Source organism: Callionymus lyra, chromosome 1, assembly GCF_982586985.1.
Source record: "Callionymus lyra chromosome 1, fCalLyr1.hap1.1, whole genome shotgun sequence".
NCBI classification, from domain to species: Eukaryota; Metazoa; Chordata; class Actinopteri; order Syngnathiformes; family Callionymidae; genus Callionymus; species Callionymus lyra.
In genome coordinates this window covers 8,952,803-8,979,469 of record NC_141818.1, presented here as the reverse complement: position 1 = coordinate 8,979,469, position 26,667 = coordinate 8,952,803, and the positions used below count along the sequence as shown (strand labels likewise).

At 36.8% G+C, this 26,667-nt stretch overlaps 1 protein-coding gene across 1 annotated transcript; it reads left to right on the top strand.

The window, feature by feature from the left end:
- The first annotated feature begins 126 nt into the window (after positions 1 to 126).
- egflam (EGF-like, fibronectin type III and laminin G domains) lies at positions 127 to 24,748 on the top strand. Its single transcript, XM_087798342.1, has 25 exons — positions 127 to 229; positions 5,986 to 6,095; positions 7,568 to 7,654; positions 7,854 to 7,880; positions 8,134 to 8,251; positions 8,337 to 8,472; positions 10,852 to 11,018; positions 15,354 to 15,469; positions 15,542 to 15,798; positions 16,773 to 16,963; positions 17,037 to 17,137; positions 17,210 to 17,310; positions 18,249 to 18,393; positions 18,485 to 18,674; positions 20,386 to 20,511; positions 20,578 to 20,821; positions 20,896 to 21,007; positions 21,074 to 21,190; positions 21,261 to 21,441; positions 22,510 to 22,533; positions 22,607 to 22,685; positions 22,794 to 22,937; positions 23,009 to 23,092; positions 24,427 to 24,530; positions 24,597 to 24,748. Exons 1-25 carry the CDS (start codon positions 127 to 129, stop codon positions 24,746 to 24,748), a joined length of 3,216 nt encoding a protein of 1,071 aa, XP_087654468.1.
- The last annotated feature ends 1,919 nt before the right edge of the window (positions 24,749 to 26,667 follow it).

Below are 26,667 nucleotides of genomic sequence, written 5' to 3'. Positions count from 1 at the left end.
ATTTCTCTTTATTATTATTATTATTATTATTATTATTTATTGTTTTGTGACTGATTTACTTTAAATCTATGTCTCGCATCATGGATGGTGGATTGAACACGTGAAGGGTCGAAGCTGGTTTGAAAGATGGAATCTGCATCTCAAGGAAAGACTCTGCGCGCCATTGTCTTGGTGGTTTGTCTGAGCAGCGTCTGCTTTTGTGCCAGAAAGTCCAACGTTCGGAGGTCTGGTGAGTTCTTTTGACTTTACATCTAGGGTTCTCTTTTGACGTGATTGATTCTCGTTCGATCGATCGATCGGGTTCTTGAAATTAAATCAACCTGTTAGGAACTTAAATGCCCTTTAATTCCACACTTTATAACAACACAACTCTAAAAATACGTTTGTTTGGCTTCTTGATTTTTAACCTATTGTTAAATAATAATAATAATAATAATAATAATAATAATAATAATAATAATAATAATAATAATAATAATAATAATAAACCTCCATATACCAGCCTCTCATCCCGCATCATCAACATGACTTTGTTTGACATTTATCAATCTTTATGTATTTATACCTCTGTCACATTGCACTGCGATTATATCCTTCTTTAAATATGTATTCCTCATTCTCTCTAGGGTTGCCCTAAGCACTGAATTTTTTTTCATTTATCCAACCTTTTAGATTTTGCACGAGCTAAAGAGCACTACTAAATTTACATGTGCTCCTGTTTGTACCGCGCCCTCTAGTGGACTTCAACAGGATCAGAAACTTAAATGGGCTTAGGAAAACTATTTTTTTATACAAGTGTGTTGTTGTGCAGCTCAGTCATTTAAAGTTTTTATCTTTAAAAACATTTTAGATCTTAAATAGTTTTGATATAGACTGAGTTCGAGTTATTCAAGAAAATTTTAAACACTTATTTTCTACTCAACCTTATGTCAACTAAGGGTTGTTTTCAGAGTAATCTTTTACTTTTTGTAGTTCAAAACAAAAGTGTTTGTTCATGCTAATGTAGTGGCCGAGCTCTCTTGTCTTGATATCAGGCTATCAGCCTTAAATATTCCAATGTGTTTCACTAAATAGACACTTGCTGGGGCTAAGAGACTATTTTGGTGTCTATTAAATAGAAATTAAACTGAATAAAAAAACTTCATTTAAAAATATAGAATTTTGCCAAATACCTAATTTCAATTATCTCCAATAAAAATCAAATTTATAAAACAACTTCCATGATTTCAGAATCCCTTCTTCTCCATCAGTACCTCCACTTTGTTCCGCGCTGATCTTTGTCAGCCATGACAGGAACTTTGTCCGTCCATCAGCTGTGACGAGTGTGCGACCGGAGAAGACAGCAGTTCTGCCTTCCTGGCCATCCTTGACATTTGTTTTTTATTTCCTCCCCCCTCTTATGAAGTCCTGATGACACGTCATTTCAGGTTCTTATGGCCATTACTTGAGTCATTGCACTATAAAACCCATTTTCTTCTTAAGTAAAGTTAACACCAAGAGCCATTTTTGAATAGGATGAATAAGAAACCAGGATTCTTTAGCTGAGAAAAACACAAAAGTCTTACACAAGCAGGTGTTTTGTTTTAATAATGTAAACATTAAACATTGTGCCACACAAAAAGTTAACTGATTCAGATAATAGTGATCCGGTCAAGTATTTCTTTTGTGTTTTAAGATTTATTAGCCATAACATTATGACCAGATAGTATTAATGGAAATATCATCAGTTGTCAACTTAAAAAATAAAAAATAAAGCACGTATTAAAATACATAAAATACAAAAACACATTTGAATCAGAGTTTGCATGTTCCATGGCAAGTTTGGAGAAATAGCAAAAAAAAAGATGTATTTAAAAAAAACTAATTTTCAGGTTTCATGCAGAATTTAGGACCTCCAACGCCACATTTGAAAATAGGACCAATTCCAACTGTAATATATTCTCTGGGTTTATTCTATGCAATTTGTTTTCATAAGCATAAAGGAAGTTTGAGTCCCTTCCTCACTACAGTCACTGCTGCAATGTATGCACAATTACTCATACACACTGAACACTCATTTGAAACCTCAACCTGTGAAATCTCTTTTATAACTGGAATTGAGCAAACTGTATACTTTTAATCATCAGTTTCTCCCTGAATACAAAAAACACATCAAACTATATATTTATTATTAGAAGCAGAAGTACTTACTGGGGTATACAAAGAAAAAACGTAATGTATTTCTCTGTGGAGAAAATATTATGTTTTATTCATATTGCTGTGCTCACTTATGAACAAGATAAATGGTTTAATGTAGGCTCTATTAATAATTATATTATAGTAGTTTGGGAGAGATTAGTGTTTTTAAATCAGGAAAATGATTAATAGACCATGAATATTTCTTGTTATGCTCTTGATTAATAATGAGGTCTCAATGTATTTAACTCTTTATATGTATATTTTCAAAACAATCTTCATAACGCTTGTTGTTTCATTTTAAGAATGAAATCTCCTGATGCAGCCATCAAAGACTAACAAGCTGAAAGCTTTAACCTGTCGAATAATTTGTACTAAAAATAGATATGTAAATTAAACATTCCTGGTCAGAATTATTCTATTATTAGAAGAGGATTTGCATTTCCACATCTGTTTGTCTTTTGCTTCTGCCTCCTTAAATAAATGTGTTCTTCACTTGAAGGTTTGGCCAGTTTGAACTGCTCGCGTCCAGACCCCAAAAAAGTAATTTGGGGCAGCCCCACACGGAGGCGTCGGACCTTCAACCTTCGCCAAGAAATATGCAAATCAGTCGATCCTCGGTGCTGACCCGTTTACGTTAATAGAAGCTAATAAGACAAGTGTTTAACATATTTTAATACATTATCTTCACCTGTGTCCTCCACCTGGAATTAAGTGTGTGTGTGATTAAAAAAAAACACACAGTGGGTTGAGTTGATTCACAAGAAGGAGGACATGGTTAGTGAAACCTAAAGTTTCAATTTTCATCCCGTCTCTTTGACCAGTTTTTGGTGATAAACTTGGGCCATTTGTCCGGGTCTGAATGCTGTGGAACTGAGGTGCAAGCCCCAAAAAACACAAAGCACCAGAGTCCACAATCTCATTTACAATAAAAAAGGCCAATATCTCAGGATAGAATGAAGGAAAGGAGTCCAATATCTCATGGTATGTCCGAAACCAAAACGTCAACCAATTCAGGGAAAATGATACGTATAAAAATTTGAATGTATAAGAGAACAGATAATAGGGAAACACTTGCAAAAGGAACAAACAACTTAAATACAAAACATATACAAAATATACAATATACCAAAACCCAGGGGAATAAAGAATACAACAGGAAGGTACACAGTCATTTACGACGTCATTAAGACGTTTCTATTTGTTCAGGCTTTTCCTTGAATTTCTGGAACTCCTGTGTTGTTCTCAGTATTATCTTGATCTTTAAAGTATGTACTTTTTTGAGTATTGTTTTGATTGTTTAAGCGCTTTGTGACCCTGGTCTCGAAAAGCGCTATATAAATAAATATTACTTACTTACTTACTTACTTACCATCAATTGGGATTCTTTGACCCGGCACACTGGTCTGTAAGCCGAGGGCAGTTATACTGATCAAGTTAATGGGGAGAGAACTAGAGGAAACAGGAAGTGACCAGACATAATATTACCAAAATAAAAGAGAAATACTGTATGGTTGAGTCTATTAATACAACGTTTTCTGGACATTGATCGATAGATAGATGGACCGCTCATTCATTTATGATTCATAAAAGGTTTAATTTTCAAATTAAGATCTTAAAAAAAAGCGTTAAAATTTGATTTCCAGTTTCTTTTAAAAAGTTGTTTTCCTGGTTGTTCAATTTTTTATTTATTTTCAAAAATTCTCAAAATTGATGAGGGTATTGAAAGGACATATGAAGCCTATGATGTAAGAACCCGGGTACTCAAGATGAGGATGCAGATTCTATAGCTTCTATTGAACCTGAAGAACTTAATGGTTAGTGGATTTCCTGCTGCACCTGTTCTTTGAAATCCGCTTCACACCTGTTTGAAACCACTTGAGGACTACAGATGGAAATTAGCTTTGGGGCTAAATCTGGTGCAGCCATCTTTTTTAAAGTAACTGCAGCACATTGTCCGTGCACATGCATATAGAATATGGCCCATTGAAAAAGAGCGATGAATTAAAAAACATGTGAAAGATGCACAAAGGTAAACTTCGTAAAGTCGTGTTAAAGCGGATGCGTGGATGCGAAAAACATTACAAGGAAATATGAATCAGCAGGTGAAAGCACTGTACACCCGCAGCGGCATTCTCTCCCACTTCCTGGTAACATTGATGAATCACGGACAATTTGGAGACGAGCAGAAGTCGAGCGCCGATAAAATGCCTGAGGAGCTTTAAGAACACGATGACTGTAGATACAAGACCGAGTAAAGACGGATGCAAGAGCAAGTAGACTTGCTACTTATTATTATTATATTAAGTATTATATTAATAATTATTAATAATTAATTAATAATTATATTATTAATTATAATATTATATATAGTATTATTTTTTATTGTTTATGAAAAATTGCTGGCTATTGGTAAAAAACAATTTCAATAAAGTTTTACCTTACCTTACCTTACCTTAGACGATAAGGTAGTTACACTAGTTTCACAAATGAGGAGCAAAACAAGGACATTTTATCAGATACTAGTACAGAATATCATCAATAAGTGTTATCTTGGGTCTTAATATGTTGGGATGAAGATCATTCGATGTTATGATGCAGAGTTTTTAATATGATTTAATTAGCAATACGCCAATTTTCATCTAGTCTCGGTGCCAAACTAAACGTTCATCTAACGTTCATCTATCGCACTCATGTTAATTATCTCTTCTTCTCCAAACATACTCCTTTACTTCTACATGAGTTTTACTCTAATCGTTGACAATAATAGCCACTGTTTCTTGTCTTGTCATAAACTACAACCAAAGTGTTTTTTAAATAGATCCTGGGCCTCTTATGTACTCATCCGTGTTTGTACTAAACTCTCTTTCATTTAAATATTTACATTAGAAAATGAATTAAAGCCCCGCCCACTGAAAACACTTTGTTTTTCTGGAGATTAAATCTTGTTTACCATAACCACACCCACTCTGATGTGATTGGTCAAAGGTTATCATTTTTCACCGCACGTCATCAATCCCTCCAAAGGACTCGTTGTATAAACAAAGCGGGGTGTGATTACAGCTGGTTGGAGGAGGATTTGAGCCATGATTACGTCATAATGAACTCTCGCTCTCGTAACCTCTCGTTCGCCAAGATTGCAGATGAGGGAGAACTTTATAAAGTAATAAGTTGTGCCATTTGTTCATAATATGTTATTCGCTTTCAAACTTCAACATTTTTTCCCTCGGTGCCTGTTTCAAGGTCTTTTTTCTTACCATCATCCTCTTGACGACAAGACGTGATGATGGATGCCTCGTGATATGTCACCTGTTCCTCAAGCATCACAGTGTCTTTGATCAACGAGATCGTCGATAATTACGGCAGTTAAAACCAGAGGGGCACTTTACAACCTCAGCCCACGCAGCAAAGGTTCACCCAATTTTCACAGACCCGTGTCAGCCATTGACAAATTCTGAAATTAGCATTATTTAAACTCCCACTTCGCTTCTTCAATAAACAATTGAATAGAGGTTGTGATCACATGTTTGCAACTTACAACAACGTTTTTTTTAACACATATAATTGTTTAATTTTTGTCTTGAATCTTGAGATATGGTGCAGAATTTTGTGTAAAAGCACCTTAACCCTTAGAAAAGTGTCAACTAGTCATTTTTTTTGTGGCAAACCAGATGTAGCCGTATTATTTAAAAAAACAAGAGTTAATTAATTTGGGTTTGTGATTATGTTAATGGTCGGATGTAGAAATTGGTGGAAAAAAAAAGTTGATTTCACAATAAATTAATCTTCTTTTTTATGTCTTCTTCTCAGATCGTCTCAGTCCACCATTGGACATCCAGTTGGAGACGATCAACTGCACGGCATTTCGTGTACAATGGAAGATGCCGCGGCGACATGTCAGCACCATCACCGGCTACAAGGTACTTTAAAAAAGCATTAATTTGTTTAAGCTTATGTGCTTTAAAAACATGTCAATTATAATTTTTTTATCAAGGGTTTATTGACCGTCTCTAAAGACGATGGCCTCTTCACGGTGAAGGCAAAATCTGCTGGTACTCCTGGAAAAAAAACCTGGATAATTTCTACTTACTTACATTTTGCAGTAGAAGCTCCCGACAAAGAGTCTTAAAACTACCTGTCCGCCGCGGCAACCTTGAGGTCCAGATTGAAATCTCCAAGATATTGATGTTTTGATGGAACCTCTTAAGGGTTTGATTCATGCTTTCACCAGGGCCGAGGCTCTCCGGACGACACTCGGCAATCTTTGTTTTCAGTGCCGACATCCATTAGATTTAATGTGCTTCCTCGCAGCACTGGTCGCAGACCGTCTGTCGCCCACTTCCAACTCTAGAGTTTTATTAGAAGAAAAACCCTTCGCGGTCTGGATGGGTTGGAAAAGTGTGCACTTGTGATTTTGGGACCATATGTCCTCACTAAGAGGATTACGACTGACCTCCCCACTGCCCACGGTGTTTTCACGTATCCAATCCATTCTCAAGTCCACGATTCATCCGGTTTCCTCCGATCATTTCTTTGATATAATCTCTTGTTCAGCCTCACCTATGGCTGTACTTCAGATAATAAAACAATTGTTGTCCGTCATCTTCAAGTTCGAGTTGTTTTGACCCCTGTAATCTAATCCAATATATTCGATAATGGAAACATGCCGGGGTGTCAAACTGGTCCAGAAAAGGCCCGAGACGGTGCAGGTTTTTGTTCCAACCAGTCAAGCACACATGAGTTAACCAATCAGGTGTCGGCTTAAACAAGCAACACCTGACTGACAATTAATTGATTAGTGTCGTCAGTCGCCTGATTGGTTCAACCGTATGTGCTCGACCGGTTGGATCCAAAACCTGCACCGTCTCGGCCCTTTTCTGGACCAGTTTGACACCTGTGAGACGGAGAGGAAGAATAATCTGTATCTTACCGTTTGTAATAATGAAGGCGAAACTTAAAGAGAATTCAACGTGATTTATCTTAAAATGCAGGGATCCCTGGGTTGATGGGAGTCCGGGTTCCAGTTCGGATCCAGTTTTATTCAGTTAATTCTGCAGAGAACTATTTAAGTCGAGGAAAAGGATCTTCATAGGATATATCTAAATGATCTCTATGTTTTTCCTCCTATACTTAACACTCTCATCAGTTTAACCATTGAAGAAGTCTGATTGTTGTCATTTATAATCCATATTTTCCCTAAAACTCTTTAAAGGTCACTAATATCAAAATAAACATTGATCTCTGTTGATTTGAGCTCAACATCTTCTGCCCGTTACGATCGTTGATCTTGATCTAAGATTGTTATTAACCTGTCTCTACTACAGATCCTTTTCTTCTCGGTTGATATTTCCTGCTCACATTTCAACGCACTTTGTCTATTTTGTTTTTTTAGGTGTTTTACACGGAGGTGAAGAACAGTCGGTCGGCGGGCACGGCCTCTCTTTTGGAAGTTCCTCTCAACCTGGACATGTTGACGACCGTGAGTTCTGATCATCACTTCTTTTCTTGTCTGACATGTAGCAAGTGAGTGTAGGGAATAAATAGATACAAAGGGGGAAATTCAATTTTCTTTTAAAAGTACGATGGATATATTTTCTGTTGTTTCATTATCATCCCCTTTTGTAAATGTTGAAATACTCATTAACTTCCTGCACTCACTCACTTCTGTTTCCTCTCAGGGGCAATTTGATGGACAAGCCAGCTTTGTAAGTCTCTTTTTTTTTTTCCGGATAAAAGTAAAAACCTGTGCCTTGAATTTCATTTGTCTGTTATCAACCCCCGACATGTGTTGATGACACTTTCAGGGTTCTGAAAGGTTTTTCTGTCTCTAATGGACCCTCGTTCTTTTGTCCCCCCCCCACTTTATTCCCCCTTTTCATTAGCCCGTTTGTTCATTCTTCCTCACGCTTATCTAACTTCTCTAATCTCCCTCTTTTTTTTGCCGGAAACCTTCATCAGGACGTTGACATCGGTAATTTAAAGGTGAACACCAAGTACAGAGTGAGTGTGGGTGCGTACGGGTGGGCCGGCGAGGGGCGACCCAGCATGCCGAGAGACGTCAGCACCGCCGCACATGGTAGCAGATGTTTTGATGAAACCTTTTGTTTATCACTTATACAAGTGTTTGTACTCCGACTGAAACTGACTCATTCCGCTCTCAGAAGTGTGCATGTCTCCGTCGCCCCCCACTCAACCTGCGGTGATGGCCATCTCTGACACCGAACTGGCGTTGTCATGGCAACTAGGAGAGAGTGAGGGGAGTTCACCGGTCCTTCACTTCCTGGTCGCATACATCAGGTCAGTGGGGGGAATCAAATTAAGGCCTAAAAGTGTGGGTCAATTTAAACTTTAAATTACTTATATTTAAAAAACTTTTGCGCCCTCTACCTAAGTGGAGTTGTGGAGGAACTCGTATTTGAATTCAACTCCAAACAATAAACACAATTATTTTACTACTTTTACAAAATAAATCTTTTTTATGTGTGAGGTCAAAGTATCACAATATATATTGCAATGTTACTATCTTTTCACACCTTTAGAAATTGATAGTAAATGGTTCATGTATGTTTTTGTTCATTTTTAGAGTAATATTGCCACAATAAACACACATTTTCAATGTTTTTGTTTCTTATTTTAAGAAATATTAGTACAATACACACATATTTTCAAGTTGGTTTTTCTTGTTTGAATAATATTGCAAAGATACACACACAATTTATTTTCTTTTATAAGTAATATTCCCACGATACACACCTATTGTTAATGTTTTGTTTATTATTTTTTAAATAACATTGTCACAATAAAAACTTATTATCAATGTTTTTGTTTATTTTTTACATAATATTGTCACAATACACACTTATTATCAATGTTTTTGTTTATTTTTTACATCAAATTTCACAATACACTCTTATTATCAATGTTTTTGTTTATTTTTAACATAGTATTGTCACAATCCACACTTATTACCAATTTATTTTAAATATGTTTACGTAATATTGTCACAATACACACTTACTGTATTATCAATGTTTTTGTTTGTTTTTAACATAATATTGTCACAATACACTCTTATTACCAATGTTTTTTTTAAATATTTTTACGTAATATTGTCACAATACACACTTATTATCAATGTTTTTGTTTATTTTTAACATAATATTGTCACAATACACTCTTATTACCTATGTTTTTTTAAATATTTTTACGTAATATTGTCAAAATACACACTTATTATCAATGTTTTTGTTTATTTTTAACATAATATTGTCACAATACACTCTTATTACCAATGTTTTTTTTTAATATTTTTACGTAATATTGTCACAATACACACTTACTGTATTATCAATGTTTTTGTTTATTTTTAACATAATATTGTCACAATACACTCTTATTACCAATGTTTTTTTTTATATTTTTACGTAATATTGTCACAATACATACTTATTATCAATGTTCTTGTTTATTTTTAACATATTGTCACAATACACTCTTATTACCAATGTTTTTTTTTATATTTTTACGTAATATTGTCACAATACATACTTATTATCAATGTTCTTGTTTATTTTTAACATATTGTCACAATACACACTTATTATCAATGTTTTTCTTTATTTTTTACAAAATATTGTCACAATACACACTTATTATCAATGTTTTTTTTTTTTTAATATGTCTACGTAATATTGTCACAATACACACTTGTTATCAATGTTCTTGTTTATTTTTTTTACAAAATATTGTCACAATACACACTTATTTTCAATGGTTCTTTTATATTTTTAGACAATATTGCTACAATACACCCCTTTTTTCAAGCAGCACAAAAAAATATTTAATACAACTTTTTTTTATTATTGTTACTTTTGGAAAAGCAAGAAATGTCGAGATGCGTTTGGACAGGAAGGCAGAGGAAAATGTGGCTTAAAAATGTTGCAGATTTAGACTCAGCAAGGAGTATCACGGATGAGGTAAATAAGGAGACGAGGAGAACAGGTGTGACTATGAGGGATTATCAAGACATATGGAGAAGGTTAATGGGAAAATTATACGATGAAAATCCATTGTTAAAATTATAAATTCTAATAATTAATAAATTGTTACATCTAGATAAACCTTTTGATTCCCTTTTTTCCTCAAATAAATATTTAAAATTGCGAGGTAAAAACCACATCATGGAGTTGCATTCCATTGTTTTGATCACAAATTTTATCTAATTTATATTATATTCTTATTGTTCAGCTTCTTATTCAAGGTCTTGTCTCACTTCTTTATTGACAGAGAGCACAACAACAAACTTCTGTTGTGATATCTTAAGAAACAATAACAGAAAAACAGAAATAAAAAACTGAGCACAAAGAAAAACATGAATATAAGATGAAACAAACACACCGAAATCACTGGTTGGGATTCGTCGGAGCAGCTGCTCGGTACGCCCGGGTTCACTCGCTCATCACAACACGCTGTGACTGAACAAAGGGAAACAAGAGCTGTCACTTCCTGCAACAGAACAAATAATTGTTGTTTTTAAGCATATTTTTATCTCTACACAAAAATATCCCTGGAAGCAAAATCTCTTACCTCCGAGAACAACTCATTTAAAAAAAAACAAAAAAACACCAGATACCGTCATAAGTTAAGTCTTTTTTTTCAATGTTTTGTCATGTTCAGGCCAGAGATGGACACGGAGTGGACGTACATCCGAGAGCCCATCGAGACCAACTCGATGGTTCTGAAAGGATTGCTGCCACAGACCGAGTACCAGTTCGTGATCAGAGCGGTGAACGTGCACGGAGCCAGCCCACCCAGCCACATCAACAGCCCCGTGCACACCCTCGGTAAGACTGAGTGATGCCACCAAACGTAGCTTTGATCGGCTTCTTTTCAAACATGTTTGTGTTGAGAAATATCATCTTTGTGTCTCACTGTTGACTCTTGAACTCTTTGAATTGTTATTTATTCTGTCAGGGAGGTTTTATGTTGTTTTTTTGGGCTTTAAACTCTTGTTCAGATCTTGAAACCCTTCTCTGCTTTTAGAATAGAATAGAAAATAGAAAATCTTTATTCATCCCCAGAGGGGAAACACACTTTTACAAAAAATAAAAAATAAAGTGCAAGGAAAAAAAGAAATAATAAAAGAGATAATACAAAATAAAATAAAAACGATCTTAAAAATATACAAATTATTTACAAAATTAGAAATTTAACACTATTAACAAAATACAATAGAATAAAATAAAATAAAAATAAAAACAAAAAATAAAAGTTAAAATAAAACACACGAGTAGAAAAACACACTACGGATTAGCATCAGGATATTTAAAGTAGAGAGTTAAATATCCTGACACCAGTTGGGATGAAGGACCTTCTATAACGCTCCGTCCTACACTGGGGGTGCCTGAGCCACTGAAGGAGCTGCTCCTCCACGGTCAGGTGCAGTGGGTGGAGAGCATTGTCCCTGATGGAGGATAGTCTGGAGAGTGTCCTCCTCTCTCCCACCTCCTCCACCGAGTCCAGCGAGCGGCCCAGGACAGAGCCGGCCCTCGTGACCAGCCTGTTCAGTAACAGTTTTCTCTTAGTGGGACATTTGAGACACTGATTCTGATAGTTGACATAAATGTTTTTTGTTTTTTTTTAATCGCTTCTTTGGCCAGAGTTAAAAGAAAGAAGTGAAGACTGTTGCTGTGTCTCAAATCGCATACTAGCGTACTAAATGTTAGTATTTTTAGTGCATAAGTGCGTCTCAATTCTTAGTATGCGAAATTTAGTGCGCCATGCACACTAAATTGGCGTACTAACACGCCCACAAAACTGAGCATGGTTCGATGGACACTAACCGCCCTAAACAGCCGCCATCTTAGTGACGTTTTAAACGGAAGTTACGTCACATATATACATATATTTATATACTTACAGGTGCATTTTCCGCAGCAGTAGGAGGATAAACACGTCTTCGCTACTGATACCAGCTTAAATATCTCGCGATTATTTAGATTCTCATATTTTTTCTTTATTTCTTTTTCCAAAGTTGCAATACGTGCTGCCAGCAGGTGTCGGCGATAGCGTTCAAACAGCTGGTTGAAACATCGTTAAATAGAAGTAGAAGAAGAAGCTGTCATGTGATTTCCGGTTAATGTGTAGCAGCAGAGTTTGATTTGAGACATACTATCTGTGGAGAATTTGCGTACTAGTTAGTATGTACACTAAACTGATGCATACTAACTTCTAGTATACTAAGAGTAGTATGCGATTTGAGACACAGCATGTGTCTATTCTTATTCATCCATCTTTTGTCGGGGGTCGACCAGAGGTCAATTATTTTCCACACTGGGCTGAAGGATGGATATGACTTTAAATCATCCATAATGTCTGTGATTCATTTGTTTCACATTTTGTTGTTTAAAGTTTCACAGATTTTTTGGGGTGTTTTCACTGGGAATTTGGGCGTTTTTTGTTTAATTGTATCTATAATCTGCTTCATATTAACTGTATAATCAAAGCTATAAATGATAACACTTGAAGGGATGACCTTTAAGATGACCTTTTGCGAGTTGCAATTCTTAACTGAAGTGAAGTTGATTTATTCATTTGATTCAAAACAGTCTTGAACTCATGTGGAATGAGGGCCTTTGGCAGCGGTATGCGCTTTCTCAGTGCTTTTAAATACATCGATAGCGTTGGCAACATTTGCTTAGAATTTGTAGCTACATATCCTTTATTCTTTGGTGGTAAACAACGCATTTTATTCAAAAGTACGGCCCTTTTGACTGTTTTAAATCAGCGGTCACGAGTAAAACTGTCTGTAGAAATACTTTTCAAAGCTGAGAATTTAACTTTTCATTACCATATCACCTCTACATGCAGGCTTTTCCTTGATTTTCTGGAACTCCTGTTGTGTTATCAGTGTTATCTTGACCTTTAAAGTATATACTTTATTGAATATTGTTTTGATTGTTTAAGCGCTTTGTGACCCTGGTCTGGAAAAGCGCTATACAAATAAAAATTACTTACTTACTGACTTACTTACATTCCAATTTCCTTGTTGTAGTTTGCTATTTTTTCCTCCTTTTGTTTGCCGATGTTTGGGCACACGAGCGTCTTTCAGGGTTCGCTGGAATGTAGGACAGCACCTGTCTGTGTGTGGCAGGCCTGTCCCCTGCAGCCGTCCATGATGGATATGTGGAGCAAAACAGTCATTTCCATTATTTTGATGTTGGGCGTGGGGGGAGGGGCTGCAGGCGGTCGACCCCCTTGATTGATATTAAAGCACACACACACACACACACACACACACACACACACACACACACACACACACACACACATTGTCGCGAGTGTGTGTGCTTTAATACAGACACGACCGAAGGATTAAAATCACGATATTGATGCTCGTAAGCCACCATTTTCAACATTACTTTTGTGATTCATTCACTGTATCACAATGTTCTCTTTGTGACTTCATAATGAACTCGTTTTATTTTCTTTTCTTAATTGAACGCCGCGTGGCTTAAGATGCCAATTAGATCTGACGGGTTTCGCAGAAGAGCAGCTTCGGTTTCATTGCTCCGTCTAACACAGACAAGTGTTTCTGCTTGTTTTGAAGGGTTGAAGTAGATTGAGGGGGGATTGTTACACAACAGCAGATTAGGGGGTTTAACCCCCCCCCCCCGTACGCCCCGTCCTCCTCCTCGTATGCTCAGTATCGCAGAATTAATGTCATCAGGCTGCTCTAATTAGCCCCTTCATCCTCCTGACAATTCAATCTCATTTGCGCTGCGGATTGAAAGCGTTTCATTGTTTCACATCACACAACTGTTGACAAGCGAAGACAAACACAGGCTCTGTGTATCAACAGGGAGAAGCAGGAATTGATGGTTCGTTTAAAAAGGTTTTCTTGGTCACAAAGATGGTGAAGCGTCACATTTAAAAATAAATTTTTAGCAGTCGAACAAAATGTGTTTTTACCCAAAAGGACGAATGAGTATCATTGTGTTTATTCCTTTTATTATTTGAGCTCTTGACATTGATCCTTATCTTTTTTTTTAACACTCCTATGTTTATAAGTCAACATGAACATGAATCTGCTTTCATTTAAAAAGTCATTCTAGTTGTGCCATCATTTATCAAATGCATGTAAAAAATAGTTATTTGATTGAACAAATTTTAGGAAAAACTACTGTGCTACTTTCATTTTACACTTTTAAAATAACATTTTTGCATTTTAATTTAGTATTAATGTGCATTGAACGTGTGGATCTAAGTGTCTTAAATGTACTGTTTGTACAAAACTCCCTTTAATTGAAATATTTACATAATTTTGTTTTGCTTAAGCCCTGCCCACTTAAAAAACACCATGTTTTTCTGATGATTAAATCTTGTTTACCGTAACCACAATCTGTGAAGGGACTTGTTGTGTTAACAAAGCGGGGCGTGATTACAGCTGGCTGTAGGAGGAGTGAATCCATTATTACAGCATAATAGACTGTGCTCTCGTAACCTCTCGTTCGCTCAGATTTCAGACGGGGGAGAGGTTTATAATGTAATAAGTTCAAAACGTGGTCATGATGAGAGACTTTATCTTGGAGAGGAAGACTTCAACATTTGACTTTTGTACGACTTTAATCACAAAGTATAAAATACAATAAATATATTTGTTATTAATGTAATACCTATTCAAGTTTGTAATATAATAAAACCTCTAATCTCATAGTAAATGTGAGATATATGAATGAATTCTTGTAATAGACGTATTTATGTCTTGTATGTCAAGTCTAATCAGATCGAACTCCAATATATGTTTAAAAATGTTGTTGTTATTCAAACCAGATGTTTGATCAGCATCAGTGTTTCTGTGACTTGGATCCTGGAGATGAAATAGGAAGTGATTGTTTTATCACCTGTTTGTTTTTTTCCCACTTTATTTCTGCGTGGCTTTTATTCTGAGCGTGTGCAGCTTGGGTTCAGATAAACTCTGTGACTCGGCGAGTTTTGAAACCATCTCAACAACTTCATTGTTTCTCTGTCAAGGACACACGTGAATACTTCAGTCTGTTCATTATCACGGAGGCTTAAAATTGAACATAACTCAATTAAATAACTCCATATGTTATTGACAAGGTTTTGAACGACATCAGTTCTGGAAGATTGACATCATTTGATCCACTTCAAAACAGGCCCTTCGGAGGTCGGCAGCGCTGACTACGGACGCTACTACACCAACATGAGGAATAAGGACGACGAGGACGATTTCGACATCGACGATTCGGATTACGACATCTTCATCGAGGAAGTAAGTCGAGGAACGCTTTTGAAAAATCTCGTCCTAAAAATGACTGAATGAATCGTTTGTGACGACGTTCAGCTGAAGCCGTTCCCGGGAATCAATCAAGACAACAGCAAGTCTCAGCTCCGCTCGCGCTCCGGCCCGTCGGGTCAGAACGTGGTTTACCGCATGAACACCGTCGCTCCGGGCCTCGTGACCGACGCCCCCCCGGTCTCCTCGTCCAGCACCTCCGTCCCGCTGGACTTCACCAGCCCGGTTTTCAAAACGACCCCGGAGACCCCGAGGAGTACGATGGACTCCACGACTACAGCTGCACCACCGCCCACGACCACAAGGTATCTTCTGTTAATTCCCTGAATATTCCTCTTAAAAAACCCCTCAGTAACGGTGAACCTAAGATATTTTACTAATGCTTTGCCGCCCAGTCGACCAATCACAGCACAAATAGCTTTTGACATAGAAACTAAGGTGTATAATTAAAAAAAAAAAAAAATCTGCAGTCACTAAATATTAGAGTAGAAAGGCATCCTGGGAGTTCACTTGGATGGATTGATGGATGGATGGATGGATGGATGGATGGATGGATGGATGGATGGATGGATGGATAGAGATAGATGGATGGATGGATGGATGGATGGATGGATGGATGGATAGATGAATGGATAGAGATAGATGGATGGATGGATGGATGGATAGAGATAGATGGATGGATGGATGGATGGATGGATGGATGGATGGATGGATGGATGGATGGATGGATGGATAGATGAATGGATAGAGATAGATGGATGGATGGATGGATGGATAGAGATAGATGGATGGACGGATGGATGGATGGATGGATGGAAAGATAGATTCTACATTAAAATTGAACCACAATATCAGAAGCACTAAAATATAACTACTGTACGTCTTTCGTCACATAATCCACATGACCTCAAAATGTCCTTAAAAATCTGTTGAACCGCCTTTTGAGTAGTTTTGTTTTTTCCAATAGCCCTCCTTATGGAGGTAATAACGCCTTTTACGAACAAGGAAATGACCGTCCAGATAAAAGCTAAACGTTCCTTTTATTCAAGGTAGACAAAACTGCAAAAATTGCCATCAATTTTCTCTGGTTCTCCTGGTGCAATCATGGCCCAGTTTACTGAGAAGAATAAATCAAAATGCATTCTTGTATTTATTCAAACCTCTATGTATTTATTCATTTGTTAATTTAGTCATTTTTAAAGATACATGTGTTGATTTATAATTGTGTCGTTTGTCCTCCTTCATAACAAAAGCACGATTAAATATCTGTTACCGACAGCACCAGCTCGCCCCCAACCACCACGACCCCCCCGGCACTGTCCCAGTGGAAGGAAGATGCCCCTCGTGTCTACGACCTGACCTGTGACCTCACCGTGTGTCCCCCCGACAGCTTCTGTCTGAGCGACTACGAAGGCGGCGGCTCACGCTGTCACTGCAACCTCGGACGAAGCGGAGACTTTTGTTCCGACCGTGAGCGAATCGTGTCGTTTCTTTTTCATTTCGAACTTTAAAAAATAACCTTCTCTTCTCTCCGTTCGTCCAGTGCTGAGCGTGACCTTTCCCAGGTTCTACGGCTACTCCCACATGACCTTCGAACCCTTGAAGAACTCCTACCAGACTTTCCAGATCACGTTGGAGTTCAAGGTGATTTAAAATTCCCGTTGTTCCGAGCGCTCGTGATGGACCTGACTCAGCAACAGTGTGTGTCCGGCGCAGGCGGACTCTGAGGACGGCCTGCTGCTGTACTGCGGCGAGAACGAACACGGACGAGGGGATTTCATATCTCTGGCGCTGGTGCGAGGAAAGCTGCACTACAGGTACAGGAACACATAGAGAAGTAGGAAAAAATAAGTTTTTTGAATAAACAGCATTTTATTTGCTCCTAAGTGTTGGAACGATCTTCTATCTCTCTTTGCGCTTAATGGATCTACTGACTCCTTTAAGAAACATCTTAAGACGTTTTTATTTGTTCAGGCTTTTCCTTGATTTTCTGGAACACCTGTTGTGTTATCAGTTTTATCTTGATCTTTAAAGTATGTACTTTATTGAGTATTGTTTTGATTGTTTAAGCGCTTTGTGACCCTGGTCTGGAAAAGCGCTATATAAATAAAAATTACTTACTTACTTACTTATTTAACGAGGAATACAGAACCAAGTTGAGCTTTTTGTCAACTACCTCAGAGTAGGGGTGTAAGAAGTATCGATACCCTTAAATATTGCAAAGTTTTACATTATAGATATCCTACGACACTGAGTTGATTTTTGTTGTTTTTTAAATTTTTCTAGTTCTTTTTCCTTTATATAATGACAAGTGTGTATACAATCAAATACATTTACAATTCAACTTTATAATTGTTGCAATTAAACTTCTTACCACTAGATAGCAGCAGTCATTACGTCTTCTACAGCTAAATGGGACTCTGTTGAAATCCCGGCGATGACTGAGGACGAGAGGATACACTCGGCTCCAGCAGCTTTTAAACCTGATGTTTGGACATATTTTGGTTTTAAAAACAAATGAAAGCAGTTACGACTTCATCAAGAGTCATGTGGTCTGTAAATACTGCAACACCAGAGTCAAGTACTCGGCAATACTATCCTTGTATATATCCTTGTTACTACAGTATAGCAGTATATTGTATTGTATTGTATCTTAGCCCCTGCATCATGATACACATCGCCAGATTCTTGTAGAGCATCAATTTTTACTTGGTGCAAGTAAAGAAAGTGAAAGATGGACTGGTGTTCCCTCCAGGTTCAACTGTGGAACAGGAGCTGCTCAGATCATCAGTGAAAGTGCGATGGTCGTGGGTCAGTGGCACACGGTCACCGTCTTCAGAGACGGCATGAGCGGTTGGCTGCGAATGGACAACGACAACCCGATATCCGGACGCTCCGAGGTAACGTTAACCAGCTGATACCGGATATGTTATCATAACGGTGATTATATCCAGTTAGAAAACTTCTTATGAATGAATATTTGTGTTTCAGGGCCAGTACACAAAGATCACCTTCCGCTCCCCGCTCTACGTTGGAGGTTCACCGAGTGCGTACTGGCTAGCCAGGGCCACAGGGACGAATAGAGGCTTTGTTGGCTGCATGCAGAGTCTGACCGTCAACAACAAGGTCACAGACATCAGACCCTGGCCGCTGGGTCGGGCTCTGAGTGGAGCTGATATAGGTGAGAACAGAATAAGTGTTTTTGTCAATTTACTCAAGCAGATCAACAAACTGTGAAACAGATTCACATGTACTTAACAAAATTACTATTTCCTGAAACAAAATCATTATTTCCTGAAAATAATTTACTACCTCTGAAACAAAATGACAATTTTTCTAAGAAGAAAATCACATATTCCTGAAACAAAATCACATTTTCCTAAAACAAAAAGACAATTTCCTGAAACAAAATGACAATTTCCTAAAACAAAATGACAATTTCCTGAAACAAAATTACTATTTCCTAATACAAAAAACAATTTCCTGAAACAAAAAGACAATTTCCTGAAACAAAATTACTATTTCCTAATACAAAAAACAATTTCCTGATACAAAAAGACAATTTCCTGAAACAAAATTACTATTTCCTAATACAAAAAACAATTTCCTGAAACAAAAAAACAATTTCCTGAAACAAAAAGACAATTTCCTGAAACAAAATGACAATTTCCTAAAACAAAATGACAATTTCCTGAAACAAAATTACTATTTCCTGAAACGAAATGACAATTTCCTGAAACGAAATGACAATTTCCTGAAACAAAATTACTATTTCCTAATACAAAAAACAATTTCCTGAAACAAAAAGACAATTTCCTGAAACGAAATGACAATTTCCTGAAACGAAATGACAATTTCCTGAAACAAAATTACTATTTCCTGAAACAAAATTACTATTTCCTGAAACAAAATTACTATTACCTGAAACAAAATTACTATTTCCTGAAACGAAATGACAATTTCCTGAAACAAAATTACTATTTCCTGAAACAAAATTACTATTTCCTGAAACAAAATTACTATTTCCTGAAACAAAATTACTATTTCCTGAAACAAAATGACAATTTCCTGAAACAAAATAACAATTTCCTGAAACAAAATGACTATTTCCTGAAACAAAATGACTATTTCCTGAAACAAAATGACAATTTCCTGAAACAAAATTACTATTTCCTGAAACAAAATGACAATTTCCTGAAACAAAATTACTATTTCCTGAAACAAAATGACAATTTCCTGAAACAAAATTACTATTTCCTGAAACAAAATTACTATTTCCTGAAACAAAATTACTATTTCCTGAAACAAAATGACAATTCCCTGAAACAAAATGACAATTTCCTGAAACAAAATTACTATTTCCTGAAACAAAATTACTATTTCCTGAAACAAAATTACTATTTCCTGAAACAAAATTACTATTTCCTGAAACAAAATTACTATTCCCTGAAACAAAATGACAATTCCCTGAAACAAAATGACAATTCCCTGATACAAAAAACAATTTCCTGAAACAAAATGACAATTTTATGATAAAAAAAAGACCATTTTCTGATAAAAAAAAGACCATTTTCTGTTACAAAATTACAATTTCCTGAAAAAAATCACAATTTCCTCAAACAAAATGACAATATCTTCAAACAAAATGACAATTTCCTAAAAACAAAAGACAATTTCCTCAAACAAAATTATATTTAAAAACAGAAATTAAAGAACTTTTTGTCACATTTGCAATTTTTTCTCTATAGTTATTTTATGGCTTATATTTAAATAAAGGTCAATAGAATAAATAATAAGACACGTGGCTGAAAACACGAGTCAATTCATAAGAAAGTGTATAAACAAAACAAATCTTCTGTGCCTCCATGTTTCCTCCTGCACCCCCGCCTCAGGCGAGTGCAGCGACAGCGTGTGCGACCTGGTGACATGTACCAACGGCGGCGTCTGCTTCCCCAATCGTGCCGACGGCTTCATCTGTCTGTGCCCGCTGGGGTTCAGGGGGGAACTGTGTGAACAGAGTGAGTGGATCTTCTCCTTCAATTTGAACGCCACGTCTCACTCTTTCTCTCACTCTCCTTCGTCAGGTTTCTCGCTGTCTTCGCCGCTCTTCAACGAAACGGTGTTTTCGTACGCCGTGATCCCCTGGCCTCAGTTGTCCCAGAGCTTCCTCTCCTTCATGGAATTCGAGCTGACGTTCCGTCCGTCCACGCCCGACGGGACGCTGCTCTACAGCGACGACTCCGGCAGCGGAGACTTCCTGGCCATCAACATGGTGGACGGATACGTGGAGTTCAGGTTCGACTGTGGCTCCGGAGGCGCCGTGTTGAGGTTCGGTTTTCACTCGCTGACCTGGTGCCTCTTTTCTGGAGTTTTTTAAACCCCGGATACGTTGTCGATCTCAGGAGCCAGGAGCAGATCGGTCTGGACGCCTGGCACGAACTGAGGGTGTCTCGAACGGCGAAGAGCGGGATCCTCCAAGTGGACGACCAGAGGCCGGTGGAGGGATTTACCGAGGTTTCATTTCCACTAATCTATTCAAATAGATGTTTAAAAACTATACTAACAAAAGTGTCTCCAAAGGGAGCTTTCACCCAAATAAACTGCAGCTCGCCCGTCTACATCGGCGGAGTACCGGAGTACGATCGGACCAAGAAGCCGGCAGGCGTCGTCAGGCCCTTCACCGGAGTCGTTCAGAAGGTCAGAGCCTTTCCGAAGGTCAAATGCGTTTTGGCCTGTGAAGCGAATCAAATATGGCTTTTCTCTTCAGCTCATCCTCAACGACCGAACGCTGCCCATAACATCTGGCTCCGCCGGAGGAGTCAACGTGGCCAACTCCGCTCACCCGTGCGTGGAGAGACCCTGTGCCAACGGCGGCACCTGCAGGCCCAAGTGGGACACGTATGAGTGTGACTGCCCCCTAGGGTACGATGGGAGGAACTGTCAGAAAGGTCTGTTGGAGTCTGTGTCTGGATTTATGTTTACATCGTGATTGTAAGGCCTTCTGATTATTTATATGATATAAATTCTGATGCCATTTTTACGATGGAGGATTAGGGCCACTCTTGTTTTATTTTCATTGGAAGATTAAAGTTAAAATAATAATTAAAAAATAATAATAAGGAGATTCAAGTTTTATAAACATTTTTTTTCGAGATTTTTAAAAATAATTATGATGACTTTAACCTTTCTACAACTATAAATATATCAATAAATGTATTATTATACTCTTTATACTCTTTATTAATGTCAATGAAATATTGGATAATTGTATTTAATTTCAATTAATATTTCAGGTATTGGGGTTATTCCAAACATGGTGTAATTTTCCATGTTGTTTAAAAAATATGTTATATGTCAATTTAGTAATTTGACAGCACTTTAAATATCATTATTGATACTTTTGGGATAAGATGATATAACTTTATACTTTTATTCTTCCCACATTATGGAAATTTAAGATTCGACAGTAGTTTATATAAATGGATAAACCGTACAAACACAGTATTTCACAGTTTTTTAATGTAAAAATCGTAATAAATAACACTGATGATAAAATAAAATAATAATAATAGTAAAATGAAAATAAAAAAATAAACACAATAATAAATACAAAATGATAAATATATTAACCACCAACATTAGTACACTTTCATGTACACAAGTATGGATAAGATCATCCCTTGATTCATCCCTTAGTGAGAAATTTAGTTTTATAGCACATATTTGAAATAAAATAAAAATCACAATATAATAATAACAACAATTAAATAACAACTACAAAAAGATAATAATAAATTCCAATAATAATAATAAGAAATTACAAAAACCTTATTAATAATAATAACAGTTCAATAAAGAGTATACATGCAAAACAAGAGAATATACACAGAAAGTAAAAATACATTTAAATACCTGACAATTTCCTCATAAGGCTGCAGTTAGCATGACCCAAAATAACGTACCTGTTACTAACACAAAACTTTGTTGTTTTTTTTTGTTTGTGTTGTCACGTCCAGAATGTGGAAACTACTGTCTGAACAGTAAGTATAGCTCAGCTCAATTCAAATGCTGCCATCTCGTGGCCACATGGAGTAACAGCGATTTCCTCCGCAGCCGTGACTGAGGCCATCGAGATCCCGCAGTTCATCGGCAGAAGTTACCTGACGTACGACGGCAGAGATATTCTCAAAAGGTTGGTATTTCAAGGTGTGTAATATAGAGGAGGAGATTCAAGATGATGTTCTTTTTCAACGAGGCTCTTGTGAAGTTTCTTAAGTTGAGATGATGTATCTTCATCCAGGATCTCTGGAGCCAGAACCAACCTCTTCATGAGGTTCAAGAGCACAGCCAAGGACGGGCTGCTGCTGTGGCGGGGCGACAGTCCCATGAGACCCAACAGTGACTACCTGTCTCTGGGCTTGAAGGACGGCGCACTGATATTCAGGTAAACCAGTCCTGGGATGAGGAGGAGAAGTTCTATGATATCTTCATGTGTTTTCCTTGCTGCTGCTTCAGCTACAACCTGGGCAGCGGTCCAGCCAACATCCTGGTCAACGGAACCTTCAGTGACGGGAAGTGGCACCGAGTGAAAGCAGTCAGGTGACACCAACACAAACACAAACACAACACAAACACAAACACAAGAGTTGTTGAGATGTTCTGATCGGTCGCACAGGAGTGCAACACACTGTGAAACAAATTCACAAACTCTGACACAGAACACTATTTGATTCAACACATTTACAAACTGTGAAACACATTTGCAAACTATAACAGAAATTTACAAACTATTGAAACACACTTGCAAACTGTGAAACACATGTACAAACTATTGAAACACATTTGCAAACTCTAAAATAAATTTACAAACTATTGAAACACATTTGCAAACTCTAAAAGAAATTTACAAACTATTGAAACACATTTGCAAACTCTAAAATAAATTTACAAACTATTGAAACACATTTACAAACTTTGAAACACATGTACAAACTATTGAAACACATTTGCAAACTCTGAAACATATTTGCAAAATCTTGAAAAAAATTGACAAACTCTGAAACACATTTACAAACTTTTGAAACAGATTTACAAACTCTGAAACAAATTTACAAACCATTGAAACACATTTGCAAACTATTAAAACAATTGAACAAACTCTGAAACACATTAAATAACTATTGAAACACATTTGCAAAATCTTGAAAAAAATTAACAAACTCTGAAACACATTTACAAACTTTTGAAACAGATTTACAAACTCTGAAACACATTTACAAACTATTGAAACACATTTACAAACAATTGAAACATATTTGCAATGATTAAAACAATTGAACAAACTCTGAAACAGATTCAATAACTATTGTAACACATTTGAAAACTTGTAAAACACATTTACTAACTCTTGAAACACATTTACAAACAATTGAAACATATTTGACAAACTATTGAAACACATTTTCCAACTCTGAAAACATATTTACCAACTATTGAAACAAATGTACAACAATTGAAACACATTTACAAACTCTCAAACACATTTACAGACTCTTGAAACACATTAACAAAATTAGTATTTCCTTTATTTACTCAAAAGACACCAGTTTAGTAGAACAACCCAAAATAAAGTACCTGAACTCTTTAGTCACTTCAAGATTGTGTTTAAACTGTTAAAACTGTGAAATGCTGCCATCTCGTGGTCATATGGAGTATGGCATCCGCAGAAATTGGTTTTTGCTCCTAAGAATTTACGTTTCACTGTGTATTAGATGTAGCATGTGATGGAAATGTGTTGCTGTGGAAGCATGTGGATGTAAACATGGAGTGGACTTATGACGTTGTCAGATTTGACCCACAAATCTTCTGTTTAATCATGGATTAGTGCAACATCAAAGTTCGACGTGTTGTGAAACCTCTGGATGGTGTTGCAGGGAGGGACAGTCGGGGAAGCTCACCGTGGACGACTACGGCGCACAAACCAGCAGGTCACAGGGCAAGATGAGGCAACTCAACATAAACGGACCGTTATACGTGGGTAAGTGGACTCAAGCCTGATCCTCGCCCTCATTCCTGCTCTTTCAACCCTTGTTTCCACGCTCAGGCGGCATGAAGGAAGTGGCCCTGCACACGAACAGGCAGTACGTCGGGGGTCTCCTGGGATGCGTGTCCCACTTCACTCTCTCCACGGACTTCCATGTGGCTCTGGTGGAGGACGCGGCGGACGGCAAGAACATCAACACCTGCACCAACTAGACTTCATGGAGACAAAAACCTCACACTTGAAGGAACAAAAAAAAAAGAAGTTTTAAACCAAAAGAGAGGAAGTAGCATTTTTTTGGCTAATGAGGGTTTTCTGGGATTTAAAAATTTTTCCACAGGAGGACTTCAGATCTTTCTGCATGTTTGGGATGCAGGAAGACCAGAGCAGGGATCACCCCCCCCCCTACTGAGCAGCTGACTTCTTTACTAGAGGGTTTTTGGTTTGGACCATAGATTTCTGTTTTGTGCTCTTGTACTTTCAGGTGACGTAGGCAGCCGTTTATTTTTTAGTGTAGGTTTATTTTTACTAGTTTCACTTCCTACCTTCTGGTTGTAGTCAACGCTCCTCTTCATTCATCGTCACATGAGGGTCTGATGTCGACACATGACTGAGACTCCAATCCCTGCACCTCAGCCTTGAAATTGCTTTTTTTTTTATTTAAAAAGCTTTTCTTTACACTGTAGACGAGAGCGGCGGACGTGAATCCGAGGCGGAGACACGCCCGGAACAACGTTAAAAAGGGATATTCTGCGAATGTTCCCACTTTTTCTTTGTGGTCGGGAGCGATGTCGGGGTTTAGAGTAGAGACCGTCGGTACAGAAGCCATTTTGTTTTTTAGGGGAAGAGAAGAAGAATGTCAGTCGATGCTTGTGGCGTTTTTTTTTTTTTTTTAAGTGTCAAGTCTTGAGTAATAAAAGCATTTAATAATAAATGACTGAAGATCTGTGTTTTATTGACGAACAAACTAAGCAGTAACTTTCTTACTTCTCTCATCAGGAATGACATCTAAGGAGTGAAGAAGAGGTGAATAAAGGTAGAGAGAGAGAGAGAGAAGCAGACTCAAGAAAAGTTCAGCCTCATCAGGTCAGAGTGAAACACAGAGTGAAGCAAATTTACAAATTCTTGAAACACATTTACAAACTCTTGAACTCTTTTTTTTTTTACAAACTATTGAAACAAATGTTCAAACTCTTGATACAAATTTACAAACTCTAGATTTTTTTTTACAAACTCTTGAAACACATTTAAAAACTCTTGAAACACATTTACAAACGTTGTGAAACAAATTTACAAGTATTGAAACAAATGTACAAACTCTTGAAACAATTTTTCAAACTCTTGAAACACATTTACAAACATCTCAAAACAAATTTGCAAATTCTGAAACAAATATGCAAATTCTGAAACACATTCACAAACTCGTTCAACAAATTTACAAACTATTGAAACAAATGTACAAACTCTGAAACAAATTTAAAGACCGTTGAAACACATGTACAAACATCTCGAAACAAATTTGCAAACTCTGAAACACATTCACAAACACTTTCAACAAATATAAAAACTCTTGAAAAAATGAAAAAACTATTGAAACACATTAACAAACTCTGAAACACATTAGAAAACTCTTGAAACAAATCTGCAAACTCTTGAAACACATTTACAAACTATTGAAACAAATGTACAAACTCTTGAAACACATTTACAAACTCTGAAACACATTTACAAACTATTGAAACAAATCTGCAAACTCTTGAAACACATTTACAAACTATTGAAACAAATGTACAAACTCTTGAAACACATTTACAAACTATTGAAACAAATGTACAAACTCTTGAAACACATTTACAAACTCTGAAACACATTTACAAACTATTGAAACAAATCTGCAAACTCTTGAAATACATTAACAAACTATTGAAACAAATGTACAAACTATGAAACAAATTTAAAAACCCTTGAAACACATTTACAAACATCTCGAAACAAATTTGCAAACTCTGAAACACATTCACAAACACTTTCAACAAATATAAAAACTCTTGAAAAAATGAAAAAACTATTGAAACACATTAACAAACTCTGAAACACATTAGGAAACTCTTGAAACAAATCTGCAAACTCTTGA

Coding starts and splice junctions, on each gene's coding strand:
- egflam (XM_087798342.1), top strand. CDS start 127: ATGGAATCTGCATCTCAAGGAAAGACTCTGCGCGCCATTGTCTTGGTG. Junction 230..5,985: donor GTCCAACGTTCGGAGGTCTG/GTGAGTTCTTTT, acceptor TCTTCTTCTCAG/ATCGTCTCAGTCCACCATTG. Junction 22,938..23,008: donor GACGGCGCACTGATATTCAG/GTAAACCAGTCC, acceptor CTGCTGCTTCAG/CTACAACCTGGGCAGCGGTC.